The 22,957-nt window shown below is 45.2% G+C and overlaps 1 protein-coding gene across 3 annotated transcripts in view; it reads right to left on the bottom strand.

Annotated features, from left to right (window-relative positions):
* Positions 1-272: 272 nt before the first annotated feature.
* Positions 273-22,957, bottom strand: part of SRCAP (Snf2 related CREBBP activator protein) — a 46,325-nt gene continuing 23,640 nt past the window's right edge. For 2 of the 3 annotated variants that reach the window (XM_070944567.1, XM_070944566.1), the window contains 24 exons: positions 22,401-22,553; positions 21,653-21,909; positions 21,396-21,573; positions 19,363-19,499; positions 18,738-18,907; positions 18,457-18,649; positions 18,195-18,331; positions 17,756-17,942; positions 17,426-17,595; positions 16,689-17,038; positions 15,855-16,400; positions 15,607-15,774; positions 13,359-13,589; positions 12,325-12,651; positions 11,041-11,282; positions 10,522-10,910; positions 9,891-10,093; positions 9,553-9,722; positions 8,117-8,313; positions 6,890-7,004; positions 6,522-6,647; positions 6,244-6,426; positions 5,622-5,705; positions 273-5,191 (listed from right to left, as the gene is read on the bottom strand). In XM_070944567.1, the coding sequence (XP_070800668.1) occupies positions 1,454-5,191; positions 5,622-5,705; positions 6,244-6,426; positions 6,522-6,647; positions 6,890-7,004; positions 8,117-8,313; positions 9,553-9,722; positions 9,891-10,093; positions 10,522-10,910; positions 11,041-11,282; positions 12,325-12,651; positions 13,359-13,589; positions 15,607-15,774; positions 15,855-16,400; positions 16,689-17,038; positions 17,426-17,595; positions 17,756-17,942; positions 18,195-18,331; positions 18,457-18,649; positions 18,738-18,907; positions 19,363-19,499; positions 21,396-21,573; positions 21,653-21,909; positions 22,401-22,553 (8,651 nt within the window). In that variant the 3' untranslated portion in view covers positions 273-1,453. Of the gene's footprint in view, positions 5,192-5,621; positions 5,706-6,243; positions 6,427-6,521; positions 6,648-6,889; positions 7,005-8,116; positions 8,314-9,552; positions 9,723-9,890; positions 10,094-10,521; positions 10,911-11,040; positions 11,283-12,324; positions 12,652-13,358; positions 13,590-15,606; positions 15,775-15,854; positions 16,401-16,688; positions 17,039-17,425; positions 17,596-17,755; positions 17,943-18,194; positions 18,332-18,456; positions 18,650-18,737; positions 18,908-19,362; positions 19,500-21,395; positions 21,574-21,652; positions 21,910-22,400; positions 22,554-22,957 lie in introns of those variants that run through there. The other variant, XM_070944568.1, reaches the window with a different exon arrangement.

Raw genomic sequence — 22,957 nt, 5'->3', positions numbered from 1 at the left:
AAGCTATGGTTTGAAATGGGCAAGGAACCAGGGCAAATATAGATTCCAGTTTGTCCAACTGAATATGACAGCAAATGACACCTTGTGGTAAGACCAAGTAAATTTGCTGAATTTGAGCACGACAGCGTGTGGAGAAACATCAATACCCAGCTCCCTTATACAACCCAACCCACTGTGCCCAAGCAAGCTGTTTTCAAAGATGGAAACACAGAAATAAAAACGACTTTTAAGAAAAAATTTCACAAATCCGTGTGGTGTGCGTTTTTTCCCCTTTTAACACTTTATTCATAAGCATTCTGAAGAAAGATTACATCGGTCTTCTGTACAAGTTCTGAATATGCTTCAGTAGGAAAGACAGCTCTATGGGAACACCTCCCGCTCCACCCCAACTGCAGCCCATCCCCAAATCCAGAGAACCACTACCGCCCCCTAAAAACCACTGCAGTGAGGGAGGGGAGGGAAAATTGTGCTCCCCTATACAAAATAACCTTTGCATAGTTTATGTTCAAAAGAACCTATTTTACAATGAGAGCTGTACACAAGGGGAGTGGAAGGGGAGAAGTAGTTGACCCAACTCATGAACCCACAAAAAAAGTCCTTGGAGCAGTGAGGCTGTGATTGACATCATTAAAAGAAGACATTTTTCTCTGGGTGGTGATGCAGAAAAGGAGCACATAATCTTACTGGGTTGGGTGGTGTATCTCCTCTCCCTTGCCCTCCAGGTTGGTTGGGGAAATAACTGGCCCCCTCTTCATGCCTCAAAAGGGCCCGACGTGGTGAACGGAATAAGCAGGGAGACAATGAAAAGGGGTAGCCAGAAAAGGGGACCTAGCATTTGGTCACTGTCATTTAAAAACCAACCCAAAGCCATTAATAAAGAAAGAGCTAATCGTGTTTATAAATCAGGAGGGCATCCTCTGCAGGACTCTGGTGTGGGTGAGAAGAAAGAGGACAGAGGAACATCTGGACCAAAAACGTGACACGTGCCTATCAAAGCCTAGGCTGGACTTCCCAAAGCGCTGGGGGGCATTTAAGGATAGCAGGTGCCCTGTAGTGTTATTCTAGGGGCAACAACTCTGAAGCTACTCCTCCCCCCCCTCCCCGCTCATGGTTAGGAAGTAGAATTCATTGCAAAGTGCTGGCCCTGCCACTACAACCTATGGAGGGGCAACTGAGCTCCCCAGCCCCAGCAAGCGTGCCCCTTGCCTGCTCCCAGAAAAAGCACCTGGGAATGAAGAGCCACACTCACCGTCCCCCTCCTCCTCCTTTCAAGTAGTACTCCAACAGTCAAGACTGGAATGCAGGGAGCTCCAGTAGCCATCCCCACATTAACGGGAGGAATAAGAGCAAAGGGAGGGGAGGGACTAGATCGGTTTACTGTTATGTGCGGGAAAAGAGGTGGTGATTGAGCCATCCTCGCAGAGAAAGACCGGCAGGATCTGTCGCTCTGTGGTCACGTCTTGGGCTTGCGGCCTCTGTTACTTTGTGAAGAGGTAACTGGGGCGGTGGAGGAAGGGGTTGTTGGGGAAGAGAGGGCTCCAGTGACCCCCACAGCCAAAGAAGCAAAAGCAGGGCCCGTTTTCCTGGGGGGAATCGGGGATGACCCCAATCGGGTATTGTTGGCAGGCTTCACTGCGCTACGGAGGATGCGGTTGGCCGTCCCACTCTGGTGACCCTGGCCCCTTTTTCGACCGTGCCCCCTGGCTGAGTCATAACACTGGCGCTTTGGTTGCCAGATACACTTATAACTGTTGGATTCCAAGGAGGATTTTAGAAAAGCTTCCGACTCTTCACCCTCCTGTTCAGAGATGCCTTGGGAAGCAGGTGACTTACTGCTGTTCCTCACCTGCTTGCCCTCCATGGAGCAGCGCCGTTTCCTTCGCTGGGTTTCCCGCTCCAGCGGTGGAACAAGGCAGCCAGGCCGCAGGCGAGTCGAGCGGGCAGGGGTGTCACCGGAAGGCTGTTCCCAAGTACTACTCTCTGCCGATGAAGCCCTCTCAGTTCCTGTGTGCTTTGGAGAGAGCTGAATTAATGCCCCGCTGTAAGACTCCGGCTTTTCTTCCCGCTTCAGCAGGGCGAGTCTGGTAAGCAGTCGGGTCTCCTCACCGTCCGAAGAGCTCTGGTTGGCACTGGGCAATGATGGGCCAACGTCATCCTTTCTCCTATGCCTTCGTTGTTTGTGGCCAGGAGGAGCTGGGGTGTGCTTCTCCAAAGAGGTCTCCTGGTCAGAGTTGAAAATGGAAGGTTGTGCCACCTCCACCCGAGGCGAAGATGGGTTCTTTGGGGGACGACCTCTTTTCCGCTTAGGTGGAGAATTTGCTGCTGGGGAGCTGGGGGCACCTTTGGGTAGCGAGCGTGACACGGGGGACAGATAAGGTGGATCTTGCATCTCCGGTGAAGTTTCTGTGGCAGAGACCCCTTGAGGGGAAGACGCTCGGGGTTCACATACTTCAGTGGAAGGTTTGGGAAGCGCTTTAGGGGAAATGGTCAACAATTCTCGTGCCTTCAAGGTGGATTTAGAATCTGACCTGGATTGAGAATGCAGTGAAATTCGATTCCATGCTTTAGGGGAGGTTTTTGAGACGGCTGTTTTGGGATGTAAGTCTAGAGGCTCGTGAAGCATCAAGGTGGCCTCTGTTACAGAGACTGCCTCAGATTTCGGCAGCTTCTTTTGTACCTTAGTGGGGAGCTCTAGTGTCTGAGGTTTTGTGGATGGGGATAGCAGCGCTTCCGAAGCAGGAGACTTGGGAGGCATGACAGGGGACTGCCGAGTCTTAGGGGGCCGGCCACGCCTTCGCTTTTCCACAGGGGAGTCACCATTCTCACTGCTGTCTGTCTTGCTCTTGGGAGATTCACTCTTGGAATAGGAGCTCTCAGGCCCCTTCTGCTCTGGGGACTGAGTCCGTGGATGGCCCTCGGGTGTTTTCCTCACTGGTGCTTTTCTTTGGGGGCTGATCTCCAGAGCTGGCTCAGGGAAGGGCTGGAGCAACCCTGGACTCTGCTGATCCGGTGACTTGTTCTTGGGGGGACGTCCTCGTTTGCGCTTGACAGGCTCAGAGGACATATTACCTAGCAGCTCCCCTTTCGAACCATCGTCCTTTTCTTTGGCTGCTGCCCAGCTCTCCAGTTCAATTCTTCGCCGGGCAGGCAAATCCCGCAGCAGAGGCAAGGCTTTTGTAGAAGGCAGAATTTCTGGCTCCGACAGGCTTTGTGCCAGGCTGCTGCCCAGGTTCATCATAGCGCTGGGGCCCAAATCCAGCTTGCACAGGCGATTGCGTCGTCGACGAATGAGCTCTTTCTCTTTCACCACCGTCACCAGGCGCCCTGGCAACTTGCGTAAGACTTTGGCGGCAGGGCCATCTGGCGTTTGACAGCTTTGCTGGATTTGTACATCAGCGCTGGTTCGGCGACGGGGAAATTTGTTCGGTGAAAGGCTGTCATCCAAAAACAAATTTCCTGGAAGCGATGAACTCTCCTGCAAAGAGGCAGAGCTAGGGCAGACTGCTGCAAGCCTAGCCTCCTGGGGCCCCTCCCCGTGATTGTTTTTCCCTATCGTTCCTTGATTCTGAGCTGTTGTTTCACCCAGACTATTGACTTTGTTGTCAGCTGTCTCTGATTTGGGCAATGTATCCCCCAAGGGTAAGATTTCAAGCTGGGGCTCAGTTAGCAAACTGGAAAGAGAAGGGAAGTCTCCACTTCTCAGAGATTCCTTCATGCCATTTTGTTCCTTGATACAGGCCAAAGTTTCCAGTTGAAGGAGAGAGCTGGTAGCTGGAGAGTGATCCAAGGAAGGAAACACAGGGGTGTCCATCTTGGGGACTTTGCTGTCCAACACAAATGATGCTACACTGTCTGCAGCTTCCCAAGTGGCGTCTTTTGTGTTTTTAGAAGAAAGAGGCTTGGTTACTACCTTAGCAGTGTCATCAGGAGGTGCTGTGGTCTCTCGAGTAGAGATCTGCCTGGTTCCTTCATCCGCAGAATTGACTGGTTCTCCTTCTGCAGCATTACAGCTGGTGCTCACATCTGCTCCTTCCGTTGGCTTCTGCACACTAATCTTTTGCTCAATCACAGGTAAATTTATTTCACCTGTAACCTCAGGTTTGCTCTCAGAAGTTAGTTCCACAGTGTCAAGTGACACTGGAGTTGTTGCTTTTATTTTACTACCTGGGATATTCAGCTTCCCAGCATCAGGTAATTCCTGTGTACCCAATAATTTCCCAGTGAGCAGAGTGTCTTGTTCTTGGAATGCTGGAACTTCCTTATCTGCAGCAGACTCAGCAGGATGGAAATCCAGGGTTGGTGGACTGAACTGGGAAATTTCTGTTTCTGTTTTCTGCTCTTCTACATCCGCTTTCAATTTAAATGCCTCTCCATCAAGTCCTTGCAAGTAAAATTTGGGAGCATTTACCTCTGTCCTTGACACCTCAGGCTTAGGTGAGCTACATTTAAGTTTATCTGGCCCGGAAGGTTTTTCAGGGTTCTGTAGGCCTGGCCTCGGCCCTTTATCCAAGTTGGTATCTGATGCCTGTGGGGCACTTCCTGGTAATCTTTCATCAACAAGCAGGGTCTCAGTCTTTGATGTGGTACCTCTTAGAATTCTGTCCCCAGCAGCTCCAGGATCTGATTTCTGTGGAGTAGCTTGTAGCATCTTATCCCCAGCAGATGGGGTGTCTGTTCTATGGCGATTAGTTCTCAAAACCCTGTCACCAGAAGCTTCACTTCTGTAGAGGGGCATTTTCTGCACCTTCTCCCCACTAGTTGGGCCTTTATTCCATAGCTCTTCCCGACAGGTCAAAGTTCTTCGAGTATTCGGGACAATCTGAGCCCGCTTTTCTTCCCGCACCAGCTCTCTACGTACCAAAGCACTTCTGGTGTGCTGTGCTACTTGGGGCAGGTTGTCATCTTCCTCATCTGTCACCATTTGGGAATGCTGGAGATTGGGCAGCCTCATCTGGGTGGATTCCACATGTCCGCTATCCCCATCCTTTGGTGGAAGACGAGTGCTACGGAGCCGTTTGCTCATGCGGGTGCCGGTCCTTTCTGACAGTGTCCGGCTAGACATCTTGGCCTTCTTGCTTTTCTTGCTGGAGCCTTCCTCAAGGAGATAACTCTCATTTTCATCCTCTGGTAGTTTAAAGACCACCTCATCCTTAGCCTGGTCAATATCTTTGCGGGCAGCTTCCACCTGTTCCTGGAACAACAGAGAAATCAGGTAAGGAGGAATCACCACTAGGTTGGCAAGGATTTTAGCCCTGTGAGCTACTCAAAGGCATCAGGAAAAATAAGACTACAGAGACATAATCTTTTTTTTCTTCTCAATAGGACCAAATGCTAAACATCCCCATATTTCAAAATTGCAGAAGGTCCTTAATATACATGATGTGATGATTGTCCTCTCCATGAAAGGTTGAGACCAGAAAAATGGGACTCTCAACAGCCTGGAAGATGGTTGCTTTGCGGCTATTTTAAAGAAGTTGAATCAGACTGAGGAGCTGACCAACATTTAACGTAAGATTTAGCCGGCTTTTTAAAAAAAAGAAGAAAAGAAATGACCCTTGATTCCTATTTTTCTGACCAGTATTATCTAAAAGAATTTCACCAACCAGGGAGTGGAAATTTACCTCTGCTTGCTTCAACTCCTCCCGACTGATGTCCTCCAGGGATGCCTCCAAAAAGTTCATGGCATAGCGTTCAATAGGAGTGAGCTAGAAAATTGGGGGGGGGGGGGATTCACAAGGGATTTTTGAAAAGAACAGATCACGTGTTTTAAAATTATTTTGGACACGGGGGTTGGAATGCAAGGCAGTGCTTGTGAGATGTTTCTATTTGTGTTGAATTTTGAGTGTTTGTTTATGATTTTTTCCTACTGCCAATTACGGATTCACTGTTATGCTGCTGTTCGGTTGTATTCTTTTAGTTATGGTTGGCCTCCCAGAGTCATGATGAGATGGGCAGCCATATACACTTAAACAAACAAGCTAAAGAAAAAATCCTCTGCCTGAATCTAAAGCAGGGGTGTCCGACCTTGGCAACTGTTAAGACCTGTGGATTTCAACTCCTAGAATTCCCCAGCCAGCCGGCTGGGGAATTCTAGGAGTTGAAGTCCACAAATCTTGAAGCTGTCAAGGTTGGACACTCCTGATCTAAGGGAAACAGTATTTTTGTATGACTGCAGTCTATGTCATGGAACAAAGGGGCAGCCTTCCACTTCCATCTCAGGTTAAAAGGAAGGATTTTATGTACCTGTTCTACAAGCAAAGCAATTTCCTGCTCTGCTTTAGAAAATTCTTCCTCTTCCTCTTTGCTGGACCGGTCTTCTGCATCCAAAGGAATGTTCTCGTTGAATTCTGCCAGCTCAGCCACTTGCTCTGCCTTGGCCTGAGTAGCTGCCCGGATGTCTTCCGGGTCCTCGGCCTTGCACAGTGCCTGTGAGGGAAGACATTTCCAGACAGAAATCACAATAGTCCTGGTCAAAGGGGGGCAGCTCCCTTATATTCAGCATAATGAACAAAGTAGCCTACTTGTTCCAGAATCTGTGTCTTGGTGGCCATGGGATCCTCTTCTTCCTCCTGCACTGGAACTGCGGCCTCTCCTTCTTTCTTAGAGGGTTCATCTACTGGCATGTCAAACAGCTCACGGATCGTTTGCTGAGGGCAGAGAAATTAAATTACAAAATAACCTTAAGATAGGAACTGCTGGCCTACACATCTGATGATTCTTTTGTTGCCTTTGTTTGTAGCAGATTAACATAACTAAGGATGTCTCAAAGTAACATGGCAGAGTTAAGAAGCTCTTTACGATCGAAACTGCGGGTTCCATATGCCATTACACCAAGCACATCACAATTCAGCACCAAGGTCCAGGATCAATTACAGATGTTTATGGTTACCTGCTTGAAGTAGGCTGTAGTGAAGTTGCCCCCCTCAATAGCCATATCTCCTAGCATCCTTTTCTGATTAGCTTTCTTCAGAATATTTTCCTCCACAGTCCTTTCGCTGATCAACCTAAAGAAGGCATCAGAGAATTAATCTGTAAATTACTGCTAGCAACCATGTCTACATCTGGAAAAACTTATGAACAGTTTTTTTTTTTAAAAAAAGATAGTGCTAATACAATTATTAACCATCTAAATCATTTTCTGCAACTACCAGAGCTCCTTCTAATTGCTGGTGCTGAAAAATGGGAGTGTGGCTGTTAAAATGACACTGTAGGAGATGACCAGGCTGAGCCCAAGTGAGGGGTCAAATGAATCATAAATCACGAGTCCTTACGCAGCAAGAGATCTAAGTCCAGCCCACCTTGAATGCCTATCTTATCTCCCGCTCATTTCCCTTAGCTGGCAGATGGTCAGATTCTTGTAGAGATTAAGCTTGCAATAAAGCTTTATATAGAAATCCTCGATTCATGACCACAACTGAGCCCAAGATTTCTGTTGCTAAGTGAAACATTTGTTAAGTGAATTTTGCCCCATTTTAGGACCTTTCTTGCCACACTTGTTAAGTGAATCACTGCAGTTAAGTTAGTAACACAATTGTTAAATGAATCTGGTTTCCCCACTGACTTTGTCAGAAGATTGCAGAAGCTGATACATGACCCCCCCGGCACTGCAAACATCATAATTATGAGTCAGTTGCCAAGCATCTGAATTTTGATCATGCGGCCACGGCGATGCTGCAATGGTTGCAAGTGTGAAAAATAGTCAATCGCTTTTTTCAGGGCCGTTGTAACTTCGGTCACTAAATGAACTGATGTAAGTCAAGGACTACCTGTATTCATTTGAACTGCCTGAATCTTCTGATTTCTCCACAGTTTGACAGACACATAACCAATTAGATCCCATGCTTTGTACCTCTTCTCCAACCTCATTTGCCAAGTGTGCAGACTGAAACCCTGGAGAGTAACTGCCAGTCAGTGTAAACATGGCTAAATTAAACTAACCGATGCTCTGAAATAATAGAAAATACTTGTAGCTCGGGTTTTAAATTTTGGCAGTGGTTTGCTCTCCAAGCTTGTTTCAATTTAGTTTCTGAACGTTTTGTTTTGTTACCAGACTAGATAACATCATCATCATCATAACCAATGTTCTGTTACACATGGAGTAGAAAGCTTAGTTAACCTGTAGATGTGGACATCCCGTGTCTGTCCGATACGGTGGCAGCGATCTTGGGCCTGGGCATCCATGGTGGGGTTCCAGTCACTGTCATAGAACACCACAGTGTCAGCACCGGTCAGGTTCACTCCCACCCCACCGCTGCGCGTTGACAAGATGAAACAGAAGATGCGCTTGTCTGCATTGAAACGCTCCATCAGTGCCTGCCAAAATCAAAGAAAGAAAGAAAATCCTGGACCGGGATTCTGCCTTTACCTCCTAGCTTCAGGAGGGGAAGGCAAGTTTATGAATTGTCATCATGTATGAATTACATGATTAAAAACAGATGATACAATTATCTTAATTTGACAACCTAGAAAATCAATTTTCTTCCAGAACTACAGATAGTCCTTGACTTACAAGTTTGCTTAGTGACCGTTCAAAGTTATAACGGCACTGAAAAATGTGATTTATGACCGTTTTCAGCTACGACCTTTGCAGCGTCCCCATGATCACGTGATCAAGTTTCAGATGCTTGGAAACTGGCTCATATTTATGACAGCTGCGGTGTCCCGGGGTCATGCGATCTCCTTTTGCGATCTTCTGACAAGCAAAGTCAATGGGGAAGCCAGATTCACTTAACAACCGGCTTACTAATTTATCAACTGCAGTGATTCACTTAACTGCGATGAGAAAGGTCGTAAAATGGGGCAAAACTCAGTTAACAAATGTCTCACTTAACAGAAATTTTGGGGTCAATTGTGGTCGTAAATCGAGGACTACCTATACACTGTATGTTTTTTTAAAAAATCCCTTCCATTACAGGACATAATCTCCATAATTTGCAATAGTTTCATTCTGAAAGCCCCTTCTCGCAGTCTTGGACTGTCACAGTTATTCCCTTACCTATGCAGCATACTTCCACCAAAGAAAAAGCCAGGTCTTTAAAAAATTATTCTGAATGAAAGCTATTTTTTTCAAATATTCACACCGATTTCCCATGACTGCCGATTTCCCATGACTGCCTATCTATCTAACAGAGATGACAGCTCCTGGTCCCTTCAATTAAACGTCACATGGTTGGATCCCAGAGTAATTTATTCTCTATGGCAGTGTCTGCCCTACGAATCTGCATCACTCCAGAGATTAGGATGGCCTCGATCCTTTGAGCCTCTTGCTGTTCCCCCAGGTGTTTGGGCTGTGTGGTTATTAATCAAGCTCTGCTGGTTAATGTTACTCAGTGTGAATTGGACTCTGCTTATGGCTTTGGACATTTGGTTTTTGTTAAACTGTGCTTGTTCTTAATCTTTGTATGCAAGTCAAACACTTCTGTGAGACGGATGGGGTTTATACATTGTTTATATGAATACATGAGGTAGGAAGAAAGCAGCATGAATAACTTCTGGGAGATGGGCAGGGATTTACTTAGCATTTCAGGAAGGGCACAAGCTGCTATCATTTACCTGCCGCTGCTCTACCCGAGTGCTACCATCCAATCGCAGATAGATGTGCCCGTGATAATTGAGGAATTGTTCCAACACATCCAACATGCGGGTCATCTGGGTGAAAATCAGGACCCGGTGGGCTCCGGCCTTAAGCTGCCGTAGTAGAACATCCAAAGTCTGCAATTTCCCTGAAGACAAACAAAAAGAACACAGAGAGAGAGAGAGTGAGTAACTGGACAATAGGCAATTATATATCTGCCAACCCAGAAATAATTTGCTTGATCTTACAAGCAGACTGACGCGTGGCCCTTATTTCCGATTGGCATCAAGTGGACCCTAAACTCTTCACCACCTACCACAGTCGTATTGGATGAGGCGAAGGTCTGGGAACTGGGTCCTCATGTTGCAAATGATACGATGCAGACAACTTGCATGGGGTGAGAGCTCTTGCCGCAAGGTCTCCTTGAAGACTGACTGCTGGAGCAGGAGTGTTGGGGGAGGATGAGAGGTGTGCATGGTGATAGCCGGAGCCTCCACAGGAGGCATAATGAAAATGAACCTGCAAAGATGAACAGACAGTAAAGGAGATGTAAGAACACATATTCAATAGCCAGTTTGGTGTAGTGGTTAAGGTGCTGGCCTAGAAAGCAGGAGACCGTGAGTTCTAGTCCCACCTTAGGCATGAAAGCCGTCTGGGTGACTTTGAGCCAGTCCCTCTCTCTCAGCCCAACTCACAGAGTTGCTGTTGTGGGGAAAATAGGGAGGAGGAGACTCTAGGTATGTCTGCCACCTTGAATTACTTATAAAGTAATCAATGTGGGTTAAAACTCTAATAAATATATAAATACCTCAAGAAAATAGAGAGGAAGATTTGACTAAAACTGGAACTCACAGAAATATTTTGAAAAACCTCAAGGATTTCTTCATGCTTCTCCCCTTTAGCACCACCATTTCAAAAACAGCCAAATGTCTGCAGGAAAATGTTACCTCTCTATAATGTCTGTCAGCTCCTCAATCCTTTGCTGGGGTGTCAGGACTGCTTGGGCCAAGGTTTCTGACTTCTGCCAATAGGCCTCAAGATGCTGAGCGTCCCTTTGGACTTGTGCTGTGTAGCAATGGGTGTATCCAGATCCTCTCGAGCCCTTTGGTTCCACTTTCTGGGTTACCATGGCTCGTTTTTCACTCGCCTCCACCACCACCTCCTCTTCCTCCTCCTCCTTTTCCTGCGCAGGTGACGGAACAGGAGGAAAGAGGGTGCAAAAGCGGAGCACTTCAGTACCGTAGATGGGCGCAAGGATGCAATGCTGTTCATTGAGACGGAAAAGCCGGTCGAGGCGCTCCTCCTTCTGCTTCTTCCTCTTCTCTTCAAGTGCTTCCTGGAGGCCAGAGCAAGCAGATAGAATTGTATTCAACTTCTTACCACCTCCCTGCCACAACCTGTCAACTATCCTGTTCCAGCCCTCCCACCACCACCATCGAAAACCATGTCCGAGCCAAGGAACTCACCAGAAAGAAAGGGGAGCGGGGTGGGGGAGGAGGTTGCCGTCTCGGCCTTGGGGCCAGGATGGAAAGGGGTGGTGGTGGTGTAGGTGTAGTAGAACGCAGAGTTAACATCTCCGGTTCCTCCTTGGGCATGGGGCTTGAGGCAATTTGGGACACCATTGTAGGAGAAGTGTTGGCAGTAACAGTAACAGTGGCAGCTGGGCTGATAGCAAATGAAGCAACTGTGGGAGGTGGGGAAGGAGGAACTGTGAAGGAAACAGAAGAGCAATCATGAGGATTGCCGACAAATCTACAATCTCATGTTTTCTAGAGTATGGCAACGTGTCACTTGGCTCCCTCTTTGGATTGGAGTTACTGCACATGTTAAATGTTGTTTAGAAGACTAGTTGGCTTCTGTAGGTGCTTGTATTCTTTGGAAATACATTTTGAAAAGATGACAACAAAAATGAATACCACACACCTTTAATGACTTCAAAATGTTGTATCATAGCCGGAAAGTTACCAGTTCTCCATCAACTACAAAATGATTTAAAGAATCCATATTTTTGCTATGTTCGAACTATCATTTTACCAATGTTTAGAGGGCTACGAGGAAACCTGGAATTTATGCAGGACTGTCAACATTTGGAGAATTTATTTTTGGTGTAACTGCTGTAATTCAAAACAGGTAGAATTTAGCAATTATTATTCTGAATAGTGAGAATGCTTTTGATACGATTTCCTGGAAGTTTTTGAAACATGCACCGATTTATTTTGGATTCCCTAGTTTATAGCCTACACTGATTTAAATAAGAGTTTACATTAATTAATTTGGGGTATTTTCAGAGGGTAATATTATGTTATGCACCTCATCAAGGATGCCCTCTTTCATTGTTTCGTTTCAATTTAGCTTTAGAACTGTTTCAATGTGCTATTAGAAATTCTGAAATCAGTAGTCACATTAGGAGAGGTAAAAGTGTACGTTTTTGCTATATGCAGATGGTGTGTTTCATAGATCAGCCAAAATGTTCCATTCCTAACCATATTTCACTTGCATCTTCTATAATATACTAATTTATCTGGTTAACTTTTTTTATTACATGAACTACTATCAGTCATTTATCTGCATAAAAATAGAAGAATCTATCTAAAGATAGTCTTTGTTTTAGCAGATAAACATATTCCTTAATTTTTCTTTTCGACAGAACATCATTTAAAAAAAATCAATGTGAAGCTGGCACTGGGATCAAACTCCCAAATTTTCTTAGATACCCACAATCCCACCCGGTGATTTTAAGACATGCTTACCCAGCTGTTGCTCCAGGTTGGGGTTTGAGTCTTGTATCTTTCGCAACAAGGGTCTCACCAGGGTCTGGAGGGGAGCTGGTGCAGGTGGCCTCCCTGGGCCCAGTGGCTGGTTGGGCAACCTAACTGATGAGGCTGGGTTCATAGGAAGTGGGGCTCGCTGGGCCAAGAGGGCTGTTGGAAGGCCAGGTAAAGTACTGGCAGTTGTTGATGTCACAGGACGCATGGGCGGATGCTGTGGCCCAGGTGATGGGGATACTAAGCCATCTCGAGGAGCCTGTCGTACGACAATCTTCACTACACCAGAACTGTTCACTGCTGAGGATGGCACTGTGAGAAACAAAGACAGAGAAGAGAGGCTGGGTTGTGGCTCGATTGTGAAGCATAATTATTTGTGGTTATTACTGTTTACTACAGGTAGTCATCAACTTACAAACAGTTCATTTAGTGACCATTTGAAGTTACAACACTGAAAAAAAGTGACTGACGACCAGTGCAGCATTCCCATGGTCACGTGATCAAAATTCAGATGCTTGGCAACTGATTCACATTTATGATGGTCGCAGTGTCCCGGGGTCATGTGATCCTCTTTTGCGACCTTCTGACAAGCAAAGTCAATGGGGAAACCAGATTCACTTAACAACCATGTTACTAATTTAACAATTGCAGCCATTCAGTTAACCAACGTGGCAAGAAGTCGCGAAATGGGGCAAAACTCACTTAATAAATTTCTCACTTAGCAACCTAAATTATGGGCTCAATTGTGGTCATAAGTTGAGGACTACCTGTATTTGTTGGAATACGGAGAAAACTGAAACATAAAGAAGGTATAGAAAGATGACGACCGCCAAAAGACAAGAAAGACGATTGGGGATGTAATTCAAGACAAAGCATGCCTCAAACAGTCACCAGAAAGGAAAGCTGGTGGAGGGCAACCACAGTTGCAGAAAGGGGCTTAATGTCCCCAAACCCATTTCCTAAATGACTTTTCCCTCACAAGCCAGAAGGAAAAATCTAGGATGCAGAGCTGTACTGACCTTGAGTAACGGCAATAGGGACGCTGATTGTTGCTGTGGAAGCAACAGGTGGAACAGTTGTGCTGGTAGCTGGGACCGGCAGGATGGTGGGAGGCTGCTGGCCTGGAACAGTCTGCACACCAACTGGGTTCTGCCCTGCCTGCTGGGCCATAGCCTGGATCAAAGCCACTTGAGCTGGCTGGCTGATTATGTGGTGCTGCCCCCCAGCGGACACCAAGTGAACCACATTCCCTGGAGAGAGAGAAGGGAAGGAGAATTCTTGCCTGTTCTCTTGTCTTTTCTGTCTGCAATGTGTAGTAACATTTTAAATACATCCACTTTAAGTCCACCTCAAGAGATCCCACTAAGAAGCAGTGGTCCTCTTGAGTCAAGGCTCTAGTTTTGTTCTATCCCTCCGGTCACCGGATGACTCACAAAGAGACACCAGGAGTGCTCCAATTAGAAAACCTATCTACCCCTTAATTTCCTTTTCAACATTATCTCCAGGACAGCCTGCCACTATTATTTTCCCTTAACAGGAGGCATTTAATCTTGTAAGCATTTTATCTTGTCTGTGGATCTATTAATTCAGATGATTCCATTCTCTTCCATAAATGGTGTTAAGTAATAGGAAGAAAGTATAGGTAGTCCCCAACTTACGACCACAATTGAGCCCAAAATATATTATAAATTAAATTATATTGCTGAGAAATTTGTTAAGTTAGTTTTGCCTCATTTTACGACTTTTCTTGCCACATTTGTTAAGTGAACCACCGCAGTTATTAAATCAGTAACATGGTTGTTAAGTGAATCTGGCTTCACCATTGACTTTGCTTGTCAGGAGGTCGCAAAAGGTGATCACATGACACCGGGACACTGCAACCATCATAAATATGAACCAGTTGTCAAGCTTCCAAATGTAAATCACGTGACCATGGGGATGTTGCAGCGGTCATAAACATGAAAAACGGTCATAAGTCACTATTTTCAGTGCTGTTGTAACTTCTGTCACTAAATGAACTTCTAAATCGAGGACTACCTGTATTCCTGCGTAGAGCAATTCATTTTAAATGGCAAGTGCAAAGTTTAATGCTGTCTCATGGGATGTATAAGACACACATCATGCAGGACTGTTTCTTATGCTGAAAAGATCCTAAACCAAGGATGACTAGAGTGTACATGAGGACCTAACATCCTTTTGCTAATTTTGAACAAAACAAGCCTTCCGATTTCAAGGAACAAATAACCCCCCTCCCCCCAGCTAAAATTCTGATATGTATGGCCGATGTATTAAAGCACAAACAAATCCCTGAACTGAGTGCTCAGAAGTACCTGGTTCCCAGGCCACTATTTTGTATTAGGGCTCAGGTTGCTGGATCTCAGTCTAATAAAACATTATTGAGCTAAATAATTATGTTTAGCTTAATAAGAAAACATTGGAAAGAGGATAGTAGTAATACTATCCTTCTCATCTTAATGTTTAGCTTAACAAGATGAGAAGAATAGTATTACTATTAACCTTCTCATCTTTCCACTTACCTATTTCCCTAGCTTCTTATGATTATAATTTTGTTTCTTTGTATCCTATGGTTTACGTTGTTTTTATTCAGTATCCCATGAGTTAGGTTGATTGCATATTTAGTATCCTATGACTATCACTGAGTGTTGTATCTTATATGATTGTATTTTATGGTTATGATCATGATTTATCACTTATTGCTTGTCTGTACACCGAGAACAGGGGTGAAATGCTCTGAAGTCTGCTACTGGTTCGTTTTGCTACCGGTTCGCTTTGTGTGCACATGTGTGGTGCGTGCCAAACGCGCATGAGCACCACAGGTGCTACCGCGCAGCGCTGAAAGAGGACGATTAAGAAGCCTTTTCTGAGTCTTCAAAGGTAAGTAGAACAGCAAGGGGGGGAAACAGCTGTACCGTGTGATTTAGATTCGCTAGAAGCAGGATTTCCTGCTTTCTAGCGAATATAAATCACACGGCACAGCTGATCATCGGAAATACTGGTTCGCCCGAACCAGTAGCATTTATTATTACCGGTCCGAGCGAACCGGTAGCATTTCACCCCGACTTGAGAACCTATGCACCAGAGACAAATTCCTTCTGTGTCCAATCACACTTGTCCAATCAAGAATTCTATTCCCATTCCCTATTATTCTACTCTGCTCTACCATAAGCAAAGGTTACCCAAATCTGTCTTATTCAAGACAGAGGACAAGGGAGTCATTGGGGCTGCTAAGGACTGGAGTTTACCTACTTGGCAGCTGTCGGGCTGGCTGAGGCATAGTGACCTGGCGAACTTGGGTACCCGTCAAGGTAAGCTTGTTGCCTTGGATCTGGAATGTGAGGGGTTTATTGCCTGGGGCACCTTGGAGAGGCCGATTAGCCAACGAGGTAAGTTGCCCAATGCTAACTACTTCACCTGCTGCAGTGGGGGAAAAAAAAAATTAGATTTTCAAACCATCATGGCGGCTGCCTGTGTTTTGCTGGCTTCTTAATACTTACAAGGCAATCGTGCCTGCATATCCGGGGACAGCAAAAGCCTTTGCTGCACACCTCCGGCTGGTGCTGCCAAGTTGTATCCAGGCAAGGTAGGTATAGCAGAATGGATGTTCATGGGCTTAACCATGCCCCCAATGGAGCTGGTGGATTGTTGAGCGGTAGCCCCTACAGGTCCTGGGCCCAAAATGTTGGTCGGTGGAGGCTGCTGCCCCGCTACAAGGGACACCCCCAGAGTGTTAATGGGGGATATGCTAAGTGTATTAATGGACTGGGTATTGGTGGGTGGTTGCTGAGCCATAGGACTAATGCCCAGGGTGCTGATGGGAGGCTGCTGTTGGACAGTGATACTCAAAGTATTAATGGGTGGTTGCTGTCGCACTGGGGTGGCACTCAAGCTGTTAACTGGGGGCTGATGCCCCACTGGGACTGGGACTGGTGCAGCCTTAAGGGAGGAGGCGGTGGTTGTGGTAGGAGAAAAAGGAGATGGTGAGAGGAGAGGCAGGGGAGTATTTGGGACCAACTGAGCTGCAGTCATTGCCATGGGCAGCACTGTGGGGGAAAAAAGAGAACAAGGTTAGAGACCTGCAGCTCTATCCTTTTAAAATATTAAGATACTACCATAAGTGACCCCAATACCAAAATAGTTTTGCAACCAAAAGGGCTACTTGTTTAAAAGTCAAACAAGAAAACTATTATTTCTACTTCAAAATAAGCTCAAGAGGTGCAGATACATTTTATGCAAACAACTTTAAAAGTAAACGTGAAGGTAAGAAGCAGCAGAGCTCAACCTCCCACACCATCCCCTTTCTTCATTCTCCCAAAAATTCCGAACCTCACCCTGAGGAACAGAGGCCTTGCTCTGCAGCAGAGCAGCAGCTGGGTTGTTCTGGTTTGAAGTAGGCACTAGAGTTGGGGTCTGTGGTCTGGTAGGAGGCGGCACTGGTACAGACATGGCAACAGGTGAAGGAGGCATCGGGATAGGCACAGGGAGAGACACTGAGGCAGGGAGCATGGTGGGCTGCAAAGGCCCTGGCAATACTGAGCCTGTGTGTGGTACAGGAGCTAGAGCAGGTGTCAGTGGTTCTGGAAGCACAGGAGTTATTGGTCTCTGTAGAGGGGTTGTGGGCCGAGGGCTGTTCACTAGAACTACTGTTCTGTTTTCTGGCTTGGGCATTGGCTGCAACATCCTGAAAGAGATGACATAGAGCAATGGATATTCCCTTTTTTTCCGCTATGCAATTAAAAAAAAAATCTTGGCTAAGAACTGTCTGATGGGGACAGTTCCAGAGATGGAGAGATGTAATAGTCCCCACCAGACAGTTCTCAAGCCAAGATTATTGCATATATATTCTAGCCAAGGTAATACTCAGAATTCAAAGTCAGGATAACGAATGCAGAGCACCATAACTAATAGCACATATTCTGCTGCATAATTTCCACTAGAATAATCCCAATATTAACATTTCATTTAGGTCAGAAAACCCAAATCCTTCAGAGCTGGCAAGCTTGTGTCTGAAGGGAAAAGTCTGGCTATGATGCAATGAAGCCTCTTGAGAAGAGAGAATTGCAAGTACCTGTTCACTTTCATTTTGAATGGCTTGGGTCTGGGAGGAGGGTCTGGGGACTCAGCAATCTCTTCAATCATTTTCCTTGTCACCTTCCATTTGGGCAGGAATGTGTCTGTTTCATAACGGGACACAGAACCCTCCAAGTTGATCAGATCAAAAATGCCCAAGTCCACATTCTATAAGAGGTTAAGATTCACACGCAATAAAATCAGGATGCTTTATTCTACTAGTTTTGCATCCACCCCTTGCCTCAAAAGCAGCTGTTCCGTCCACCCAGATACACCCCCAAATGGAGCAATTCCATCCTTCCCAAAAATCAGAGGAGGCGGCACCTGCCTTGAAAGGGTCATAATCAAGAGCATGCAAGACGAGGGAGGCGGTGTTGAAGCAGATGCCCTCCGTGATAAATGGCGAGTGGATCGGCCGCGGGTCGAAAAGATTGGGGTGATTGCAGACTTTGCGAAGTTGCATCAGGATGTTGATGACACTCATGAAGTGCCCTGTGGCCAACGTCTCCTTGGTGCTGAAAGGGTGACAGCCACATATAATCAGCTATGCCCATTGATGCCAAGGAACAAAATAATCAGTTTCAAAAGTCGTAAACACTGCTGTGGTGTGGAGCTGGAAAAACAAAAGCTAGAGAAACACCACGGTCTATAGTCCTTCAATGACTAGCCAACTGTTCTGCGAGGCCCACACTTCCTCACAAAATCCAAGAAGCCCAGTATAAAAAAGTATTTCCTCTGTCACTTCTCAACTAGCTTTGTATACTCACGTAGCCTGGGCCATGAAGTCATCGTAAAGATAACGCTGGCGCTTGGAAAGACGGCACTTGATGACATGCTCATATTTCTTTGGCATTTGCTTCTCTACATCCACTTTTACCCTTCGCAAGAGGAAGGGACGCAGCACCTGTTGGGACGATGACAAAGAAGAACATGTTCTGTTCCGGATCTTTTCCTATCCGGTTAAGTCAATCTCTGTCCACTTTCAACAGTCCCTTGCAAAGGGCCCTCCTCTCTTTCTACAATGCTCACCTTGTGCAGTCTTTTGACTAAATTCTCATTGTACTCCTGGCTGCCTTCGATCATGCCCGTCAGGGGGTTGGAAAACCACTCCTTGAACTCACGGTGTGACTGGAAGACGTGTGGCATCAGAAAGTGCATGAGGGACCACAACTCCATTAAGCTGTTCTGGAGAGGCGTCCCAGTCAGCAGTAGCCGCCTCTGGCTAGAACACAAGCAAGACACAAATTTGAAAACTTCTGAAACAAAAGGCGTCTATTCAATGCTGAGGAAAACACTGTATCTCTCCTCACCTGTTGAAGTTGAGCAAAGACTGCCAGCGTTGGGATTTGAAGTTCTTGATGTTCTGAGCCTCATCCAAGATCAGATATTTCCAATTCTTGCGTCGAAAGGCCTGGTGATCCTGCAACACCAACTTGTAGGAGGTGATGCAGATATGGAAGGCATTGGGCTTGGTCCAACCCTAAATGGAGGCAGTGAAGGAATTACAACAGGGCTAGTAAGAGAGATCCCTTATTAACTGCTTGCTACCATTTTTCTAGTAGAAACATTTAAATAAAATTGCTCCTCATGTCAATGATCTAAAAGTAGGATTTGCGTTCCTAAGTCTACCACCGTAATACAACTTTCTCTGCATGCCTTACCCACAAGGTCAAGCGTGCTTGCGGTTTCTAAAACTGTGATACATGGTTCTGAGATGGCACTGATGTCAGTGTCCAATCCCTTGCAAGTAATTTTTTTTCAGCTTTAACTAGGAAACAGCATTAATGTGAACATTTCCTACTTACCCTACATTTAGTATATCTACGAATACCAGATACTAGACACACAAGAAGATAAAGCAAAAGGCAATCTTCTTATGTATAACTGAAGAATAGGAAAGTTCAAAACCAGTTGAGAGTGCTTGAAAACTCTCACCTGTCGCTTTAGCTTACGCTCCTTCTGTGCCCCATAATATGTTAAAATCTTGAAACTGGGGCACCAGCGCTTGATTTCCATCTCCCAGTTGAGCATCACACTGGTAGGAACGATGATCAAGTGAGGACCCCAACTGCCTGCAGGAGCAAACAAACATTATACCCAGAAATGTTTATGTCTCTAAAGACAAAGGTCACTTCTTCACCTTATTCCCCAGCCATACATGTCCCCTGGATACATGCAGTTCTACCACAAAGATGGCAATACGATCACAAGCAGATCATATGAAAAAAAAAATCAAATCTTCTTCCCAGCTGTATTTATCAAGGGTTGTCCAAGTGGGCTCTTTCAGGCTGCCGGATGAATAATCCTACAGTGGGTCTGATCAGTGCCAGGTTCCATTTCAGAACCTTATGAGCAATTTTGTGGCATTTTAAGGTCACTTTAACTCATGCTGGGCTTTGAGTCAGTTCAAAGCATACCATACTTGGGATGACCATAACACCACCTAGCAACGTTCTTTTGAATTAATCCCATGTATTGTCTCCTAAAGAAGCCAATAAGGTTTTGGGAACTATTTCAACACAGGCTCATTCCCCACCCTTAATTTTAAGGACCACTAAAGACTCTGGCATGCTAATTTATCACTGGGGTCATTAATACTTTTTTACAGAGGGAATTCCCCATCCACTAAAAAAAGAGCCAGTGAGGAAGGCCTACCTAAGAAAACACATTTGGGCTGGATCAATTCAACAATTTATTTATTTATTAAAGTTATATGGCCATCCATCTCACAAGAAATGACCCTAGGTGGTATACAGCAAAACACACACACACACACAGTCCTCAACTCACAGCCATTATTGAGCTCAAAATTTCTGTTGCTCAGTGAGACAATTGAGTTTTGCCACAGTTGTGAAGTTAGAATCACTGCAGTTGTAAATTTAGTAACACGGTTGTTAAGTGAATCTGGCTTCCCAATTGACTTTTGTTGTCAAAAGGTCGCAAAAGGTTATTAAATGATCCTGGGACACTGCAACCATCATAAATAAGAGTCAGTTGCCAAGTGTCTGAATTTTGATTACGTGAACATGGGGATGCTGTAGCGGACATGTGAGAAATGGCCGTAAGTCACTTTTTCAGTGTTGCTCTAACTTCAAACAGTCACTAAGTAACTGTTGTAAAGTTGAAGACTATCTGTATACCATAAATATATCAAAACAAGTCATAGTAAAACATTTTTAAAAAGAATACCACACTCAAGAGATCAGCAAGAGAGCCATCTCAAGATCTCACTGGATTCGTGAGACCTGCAGGCCTCCCAATTACACATGCCTAGTTGCTCCAAGAGTTATTGGATTAAACTAAATGTCTTGACTTTTTCAATTTGGATTTGGCATGGTGAACCACTCTGATTACCCTGATGTATACTGAGAAAGATTGGGGGGGGGGGGGGGGTGTCTATGCGCAACTCTATTAGTATCTCGTATCTCTTGGCAGCTTTTGGTACCATCAAAATAGTATTTTGTTGTAGTAGCTGAGGGAGCTGTAGTCTGATTTCCTTTTACTGCCTTGCAGTGGTTCTGCTTATATTTCACCAAGTACTACCACCAAGTGATACTGGGATGCTTCTACTTGACCTACAGTAATTGTCCCACTAGATCAGGGGTGTTAAACTGGCGGCCTGCGTCACGTGCAGGCCACACCCACCCCAGCTCAGCGAATGGGAAAAACATCGCAAAACATCACTTGACAGCAACGTGACGCCGCAAGTATGACACCCGTGCACTAAATTCTACAGATCTGTCCTTGTAATGGTGTTATTTAATATATTATGAGCCACTGGGAAGGTTCAATTGCAGGTACAGAGCAACTAGCTTAGCTACTCTACCGAGGGTGCCAGTGAACATTAGTACCCAATATGAACTTAGCACAACATCAGCTGTGGCTTTTTTCTTATGTGGAATCCATCTCCACTCCCTGATCTCCTTCCTACCCAAATAATTAGGGCTCTCTCCAAGCTATTTGCCCACCTTTTTCACAGGCCAGATGCGCCAGCAAGGAAATTGTCTGGATGGTTTTACCAAGACCCATCTCATCAGCCAGGATACCGTTGAGCTTCTTCTCATACATGGTAACCAGCCAATCGAGGCCAATGTGCTGGTATTCTCGTAGCATTCCACGCAACAAATAGGGGATTGGTGTCTTAACCTGCAAGGGAGAATGGTAATACAATTTGTCTACTTTATTTTATTCCCTCCCTAATTGGCTGACCCCAGAAATGACTCACCTGTGTGGTTGCCAAGGTATAGCCTTTTGGCTGCAGGCTCTCGGCTGCTGCTGCAATGTCTGTGATCTCTTTTTTTGGCCCTGGGGCTGGAGCTGAATCATTGTCTCCCTCACCGCCATTATCATCATCCTGCTTCAACAGGTACTCAACGCCAAAATCTTCCTCCTGGATTACTGAAGCTTCCCTCCTTTCCTCCTCAAGGGCATCCTCTACTTCACTTTCCTCTTGCTCACTTTCTTCGATCTCTTCTGTGGAATCTGGAGGCAAAATCAGCAACATCAGGACAAAGCCGTACTACATAAGACCATTAACTATTGGACCAAATGTGCTCCAGACCCCAAACCAAGCAGCTGGCTGCTTTCAATCAATGATTTACAATGGCTTAGAACTATATATTGCTTTTCTACCTAAGAAATCACTCATCGCAGGCCCCCGTTTTCATTAAGACAAATCCAACACATTGTTTTAGACCAGCAGTTCTGCAAGCTATCAATTTGGAGAACTAGGGTGAAATGTCTGAACAGTTCAAAAATCCATTCAGCTTTGATATCATGCAAAAACATTCATTTATATTAGGGATGGCGAAGTGTTTTTTCACCCCAAAACATTGTAAAACGTCAACTCTCAACAGTTCTAACCAGCATCAATTATAATAAGGTGCAATCCGCATCTTCAATTGTTCAACCCCGAAATACAGGAATAACTATAGCTGTACATTTACAGGGGCCGCTCCCTCTTTCTTCTATACCTGAGTGACTAGTGCTATTCTCCTCTGATTCCTCCTCGTACTCTGAAGTAGTAGGCTCCAATGCCTCCGATGAAGTGTCTGATGTTTCCACTTCAAAGTCTGAAGCATAAGCACCAGCGTATTTCTGCAACAACTCCTCCATGGGCAGTTCACCTATTAAATCCGAAAGAAACCTTGTGTTAGGGCCAATGGAACCTAAAGGAGTTTGTTTTCCCCTTGCTTCCAAAGAGATTTTTTAAAAAAGTTTATTTTTTTAAACATTTAATACATCAGTCATTCCTTCCGTGTGACATCTCGGTGTTGTCTCCAATCGTTCTTCTTTTTGTTATTTCTTCTGTCTTCATTCTCATCAAATCAATTACAACAATTCATCACTAACAAAATATTCTGATTATGGCATTTTTATACATAACTATTAATTTACTTATTTGTATCTCTTTTCTAACCAATAGTAAAATTGATTCCATATCTTAAAAGTATTCTGAATCTTCTCTTTCTTTAATCATCAGTCAATCTAGGAGGCGTGGCCAATGTTGCAGCGGCAAGTTGGGTTCTTT

This window comes from Pituophis catenifer, unplaced genomic scaffold (genome assembly GCF_029215685.1).
Source record: "Pituophis catenifer annectens isolate HBS135680 unplaced genomic scaffold, rPitCat1.0.hap2 SCAF_5, whole genome shotgun sequence".
In the NCBI taxonomy this organism is placed as follows: Eukaryota; Metazoa; Chordata; class Lepidosauria; order Squamata; family Colubridae; genus Pituophis; species Pituophis catenifer.
Note: the sequence above shows the minus strand (reverse complement) of the source record. Positions and strands in the feature narration are given on the sequence as shown.